This window comes from Cydia splendana, chromosome 12 (genome assembly GCF_910591565.1).
Source record: "Cydia splendana chromosome 12, ilCydSple1.2, whole genome shotgun sequence".
NCBI classification, from domain to species: Eukaryota; Metazoa; Arthropoda; class Insecta; order Lepidoptera; family Tortricidae; genus Cydia; species Cydia splendana.
In genome coordinates, this window is record NC_085971.1 from 9,703,490 (window position 1) to 9,710,071 (window position 6,582).

The 6,582-nt window shown below is 41.3% G+C and overlaps 1 protein-coding gene across 1 annotated transcript; it reads left to right on the forward strand.

The window, feature by feature from the left end:
* Positions 1-5,002: 5,002 nt before the first annotated feature.
* On the forward strand, positions 5,003-6,334 carry LOC134795437 (uncharacterized). Its single transcript, XM_063767277.1, has one exon. The coding sequence runs from the start codon at positions 5,086-5,088 to the stop codon at positions 6,244-6,246; it is 1,161 nt and encodes a 386-aa protein (XP_063623347.1). The 5' UTR covers positions 5,003-5,085; the 3' UTR covers positions 6,247-6,334.
* Positions 6,335-6,582: the final 248 nt, after the last annotated feature.

The following is a 6,582-nucleotide window of genomic DNA, read 5'->3' on the forward strand; positions in this document are numbered from 1 at the left end:
CTCATGCATGGCTTTCTTTTGTTAGATTTTATTGACTTACATTCACTTAGTTAAATGAGTTATAAAAAGCAACAATATAGAATAAAATATTTGTATGAAAACACGTCAAAATGATAAACCTTGTAAAATAATGGAATACTCAATCTGCACCTAAATTGTGTTGTTTTCGCCAAGAATCTGGTCAGTGTCCTTTGTAGTATCCGCAAGGATCTCCAGCGACAGAGATGAATCGTCGCCAGTCCTACATAGTGTTGGTAGGAACTCGAGTCTTTTGAGTCGGAATTTGAAGAACTCAGCTCGTTTTTACGAGACTCGGCGCTTCTGAGTCTTTTAAGACCCAAGTCGAGTCCTTTGTCGAGTATTTTTTACGAGCAACTCAAAAGGACTCGAGCCTCCGAATAAAGACTCCGTAAATAATTTTATAGGTATTTCCTAAATAACAGTAAAGAAATTAGGCGTTTTTGTATGATTTGTGTACCTGATCTACGAATTTTACATAATGATGCATTTAGAAATATTTTGTAAAAAAAATCGAGAGTTCTTTGAAAAGGACTCAAGTCTCTACAAAAGTCTCGGGTCTCTAACAAGTTGAAAAGAACTTGAGTTCTGGCTTAATTTTAAGAGTCTGTAAAACTGAGTCGAGTCTTGAAGCAGAGGACTCAAAGGACTCGAGTCCTAACCAACACTAGTCCTACAGATAACCCTGTTACTCGCGAGTCGCAACAAAACACGCCCCGTCGATGTCAACAAAAACATCCATCAATTTTTGACGGACAGGTGCAGGGCCTTGCTTCTTTAAAATAAGGAATTGTGGATGCTTGTTACACCGTTTTGTGTATTGCAACATTAGACACTTACATATATTACTAGAGAAAAGGATATCACAAGTAAGAAACGGATGGACTGGCTCTTAATTATAGTCTGTTTCTTTTCTGTATAGTACTGCCTACTGGCCAAAGGAAATAGTATGGAACGCTCATTTGTTTCTTACACATAAATGTGTGGCAGTAATACTTTATACCTAAATAGTTCAAAAACAGACTATACCTAATACAACATATAATAAATACTACGAGGATAATAGCTAATAGTCATAAAATTCGGAGTGTACTAGTTTATCTATCAAATATCGGACCAAAAGTCCGTATTTTCGGATAAGGTATAACGTACGGTACAAGCTCGGTCTTGATAATACGCAGTTTGTAAAGCGAGTTTAATCTACCATGGCATATAATACCCTGAAAGGGCTTATTTCGCTATAGAACATGTGTATTGAAAGAGGTCGACGCACCCAACTAGTTAGGTTCGGTAGGGTTAGCCCCTGTGATGGGAATTGAACAGATGATGAAGGTAAAGCTGCAGCTGGGAAACACAAAGTCATTGACACTGGATGCTCTACTTATCACTACGAGTATTCCAATCTAATGCTTCAACGGGGTAACGCAGCAAGTGTGATGGGCACCTTTGCGCCGGGGGCGATGCGGGGTGGGTTATTTGATTAGTTTTTATAGGTTAGTTTAGGTTTAGTAAGTAAATACACTTTAGTTGTAATTTATAGTTTTAGAATTCTTTGTTCTTAAGTGAAATTAATGTTTATACTATGACTAAGACATAAACAGGAATATAAAACTAAAACTAACTACAATTAAAATAACTAAAACTAATTTAAAAATACCTATCAAAATTTGGTGCCCTCGGGAGGATGCCCATGTGCCCAACACACCCTTCTAGAGGGTACAAATTCAATTTAATTTATTTTTACTTTTATTTAATGACATTGATGTTTGAAGAAGGTTTATCGCAAGCTGACGTCTTATCAAGTGATCATAACATAATATTATGATTAGTCTGGCAAATAAGTTTAGTCAGTAGAGTTGAACAAAAAAACTATACTCATCCAATTCATCCATCCATAGGCTTATAATACTAGCATAATAAAAAAGTACCTATGATTTACATTGCCTATGCTATGTTGCATTGACTAACGGCTCTTGAAAAACTATATATAGATATTATAGATATACCTATTATTTAAAATGTTTAGCATAAACGAAATTCTGATGTATTTTCCAGTGAAGTGTCATGTAACATTCCTAAATAAGGAGAGGTTAGCAATCAGTAGTAAGCATTCAGAGTGCGAAGGTACTCATTAAAGTTATGACTCGTTGAGAAACTGCTTTGTACTCAAAAATAAAAGAATACTTAGAGAACAACATTTTAACGAAAAAATAATAATCTGTTTGAAGTAGGTACCTAGTTGTGAGAATTAATTAAATAGTTATTTATCTACAAACATATCATAAACTCTCTATGATGCCTTCAAAATCCGTAAATAATGCCCCACATTACGATAAACTGTTTTGTTACAGCAAATTTCTTATCTGTGAAAATGTGGTAATAGCTTCATTACTATATCAAAATCGATTTGGTAATGACATTCAAATTTCGAACATCTCTGAAAAAAAAAGCAATTTGATTTGACCCCTATTCTAATATCAGTCGAGATGACGTTTTATTCGAAATCAAATGGCAATTGCATACAATATTGACAAATCTCGCTTGTAAGTTGGTATCGGACGATATGGTAATCGACCCCGACTCTAGTTTGTCTTTGAATTAAAAAAAAACTACGGATGCGTGACATGCGTGAAAAAAGTTTTCATTTGCCGCCATTTGACGTACAGTTTATCTTTTAATTAGTTTTTAAAGTAAAAAATAATTTATTTTGTTGTTTTTAAAGTAACTAAACAAAAGTTTCGTGTAAAATGTACGATAAAGATATTTCGGAGACGCCATCTCATATCCGCGAGTTCCGCCAGAGAGAAAGTGCCCCAATGTCGGCTGTAATATGAGGTTAGTGAATATATCATAGAAAGTTTATAATATGTGTGTAGATAAAGCAGTGTATGTAACTGTACATAATTAGGCATTAAAACACTCGTGTGATACTATTATGAAACTCATTTCATTCGTTTCATAAACCCACACTCGTATTTTAATGCCTTTTATTATGTAGCAGTCACATAAACTACTATTTCAGCAGCTAATGATTTAGTTTATTTAATAGCACACGCGATAGGAATGTTATCCATATAAGTTTGCTCAGTTATACAAATTATAATCATAATAAAAAAACCGGCCAAGTGCGAGTCAGACTCGCACACGGAACCCGTACCATTAAAGGGGCCCACTGATTACCTGTCCGCCGGACGATATCGTCCTGTCAGTTGTTCGGAGCTGTCAAATTTTTGTTCTAACTGACAGGCCGATATCGTCCGGCGGCCTGTTAGTCAGTGCTCGGCTTAAGCAAAAAACTGCAAAAAATACTCGAAACTCTGAAAGGGATTCGGAAACAGTGGTAGCACCCTTAGAGACTTTTGTTCAGTACTCTGAAGTCTATAACCTATAACATATCATAATCTCAAGATATTTAAATGAAACCACACTTTAGGTCCGGTGTCCTTTGCGGTTTGCAAACAAACAAACGCTTAAAATTTAGTTTTTTAGCAAGAGTGATGAAAACACTGTGTGTAATACCGGGGGTAAGTATATCGCAAAATTGCGTCTTTAATTCTCACCCTCGTGTCCAATATTTCACTTACCTCGTTGCACAATGTACCTACTATAAATGCCTTTGTAAGTCAATGGATGATACCAAACCTATCGAAGAGTGACATTCAAAACACGTGGCACATTTGACAAATTACGCATAATTTTTTTCCTTTTCATACTTCCATTTCCTCATTTCATTGAACCCGTTCTGCTTGATTTTATAAATTTGCCTGTACAATTCTGTTGTATAAAGAAATCTATTTCAGGACCTACTTTTGGTTCGGGCCTTTTCCGTGGTATGTGACATAATGGCAGGAAGGCTTTGGTATTTTGTTGTTCTATTTTCCACGCGGTCGTTGACCTTTGTTCTGATAAGGGCCGCAGGTTCTTTTCGGTTCGGCAAATTATTTGTTATGTAAACGGAGTCATTATCAAAATTTTATAATGACACCATAGTTGGTGTCTGCCTACTTATAATACCTAATATATGTAATAAACCATCTTGCCATCACAGACTCACAGAGCACACACCTGTACAGCTACCACCAGTTGGCACTTGACATAAACGCTAGCGTTAACGTAATTTACTTTCTATGCATCTCGCTCGTACTGGCATATTAGTGCGAGCGAGATGTATAGAAAGTAAATTACGTAGACGTTAGCGTATATGTCAGTGTTGACATTGTCAGTGACTTGTGGTACAGGTACTTTTCAGCTGTTTGGAAAAACATGTATTAGCTGTTTTCAGCACCTAAACATTTTTGTATAAATTCAGAAAATAAGTATACATACTGACTTTGTACAAATCGGTCCTTACATAAAATAATATTGTGTTAAATAAATAAATTAATTAATACATAGAGATCAGACAGGTACAGCTATACTTTAAGGTACCAAATATCCCACTTATTCTCCAGAGCCGCGGAGCGGAGAGGTCTTTGATCTGCTACAACATAGCTATAACTATGATGCTTGATTGTTAACATTGAGCTAATTAATATATTATTGTAGGTGTCTTTACAGGTGCTAACATTTAACATTAAAGCGGCTTATTTTCACAGACAACATTCAATTGATTTATGTTATAAGGGTGCTATTTTTGTAATAACGTACTCCTATGTACTCATATTTTGAATAAGTTTACATAATGTAGAACTAAACTGCACCAAAACTTTATTGGACACTATGGAAATAGATACTACGCAAATCGATTAGTCGTCGTCACTATAGGTAGATTTAACTGAGGCCCTAAGGCATCGAGAGGTTAACCGCTTAGGACGGACAACCGAGTAGTGATTTAACAGATTTTGAATAACCGTCGGAATGCTAAAGCTGCCCTCGGAGCAAGGTCGATTACTTTCATGTGACACTTGACATTGTGTTCGTATTTAATTTACGGTTGGTAAAATAATAAGCTAATTATTTAACCGTCGTGAGTATAAATAACGGGGAATGTTCGTTAACTGTATCAGTCAGCCGTTTGGTTTGAAGTGATCTTGTACTCGTCGAATCAACAACACAGACCACGTCAAAATGAGATCGATGGTGGTGTTGTTCGCTCTCGCCTCTGTGGCTTGTGGGTCGCTGCTGCCGCTGGCGCAGCCGCCACACCACCCCGCGCTAGTGCTGGACCCGCACGGCCGCCCGCTGGACACCGCTGAGGTCATCGGCGCCCGCGCCCTGCACCTGCAGGCCAAGGCTCTGGAGCACCACGCTCCCCTCGTGCACGCCGTCGCGCCCCTGGCCCACTCCGTCGTGGCCCCTGCTGTGGTCGCCCACGCCCTGCCCGCCGCCGTCTCGCACCAGTCCCGCGTCGATGTTCACTCCAGCCCGGCCGTCGTCGCCCACGCTCCCTTGGTCACCGCTCACGCCGCGCCTCTGCTCGGATACTCCGCACACGGTCTGGCTGCCCATGGCCTCGCTGGACACGGACACTGGCTGAAGAAGCGTTCCCTCGGTCACTACGCTCTGGCTGCCCCTATCGTCGCCCACGCGCCCGTTGCCACCTCCCACCAGTCTCGTGTGGATGTCATCTCTAGCCCCGCCGTCGTGTCCCACGCCGTGCACGCCGCGCCCGTGCTTGCTCACGCCGTGCACGCCACCCCGGTCGTCGCTCACGCCATCGCTCCTTCCGCCGTGTCCCACCAATCCCGCGTTGACATCCACTCCAGCCCCGCTGTGGTAGCTCACTCTGTGGTGGCCGCGCCCGTGCACTCCGTCGTGGCCGCTCCCCTTCACAGTGCTCACTCCGTCTACGGTGATCACTCCGTCTACGGTGCTCACTCCGTCTACGGTGCTCACTCCCTCCTCGGTGCCCACTCCGGTCTCGGTCACGGTCACTGGCTGAAGAAAAGGTCCCTGTTCTCGTCCTGGGCTCCCATCGCTCACTCAATCCCCTCTGCCGTCTCCCATCAATCGCGTGTGGATGTGATCTCCAGCCCCGCTATTATTGCGCACGCCGCTCCCGTCGTGCACGCCGCTCCCATCGCCGTGGCGCACGCCGCGCCCGTGGTCGCGCACGTGGCTCCCGCTGCCGTGTCCCACCAGTCCCGTGTCGATGTGATCTCCTCTCCCTCTCACGTCGCCCATGTCGCTCCTCTGGCTCACTCCGCTGTGTGGACCGCCCCTATCTCGCACTTATCCCATCATGGCCTTCTTCATTCAGCTCCCTTGTCCCATGCCGCCCATTGGTAAAGCGAAAAATTGTTTCGACGTACGATGTAGTTTTCGTTTTAGTAATTATTGAAACGAATAGACAAATAAATAAATTATGTAATACAAATGTGTTCTAATTATTTGATAACAATCACAGATCTGACCTTGAGTAGTAATTTGTCGTAACTCGATATTCGCACAGTCGTGAAGGTAACGGAAGCTTTTGAATAGTCTGATTGCATGCCGATTGCCGATGCCGCGCGGTCGACAGATAAGTAATTATAACAAGGCTACAAGCACCAAGGCTCTCCATAATTATAATGGTCAAAAGGTTTGAGCGTTACAATTAGTAACATATATTATAAATTATAATGT

Coding starts and splice junctions, on each gene's coding strand:
- LOC134795437 (XM_063767277.1), top strand. CDS start 5,086: ATGAGATCGATGGTGGTGTTGTTCGCTCTCGCCTCTGTGGCTTGTGGG.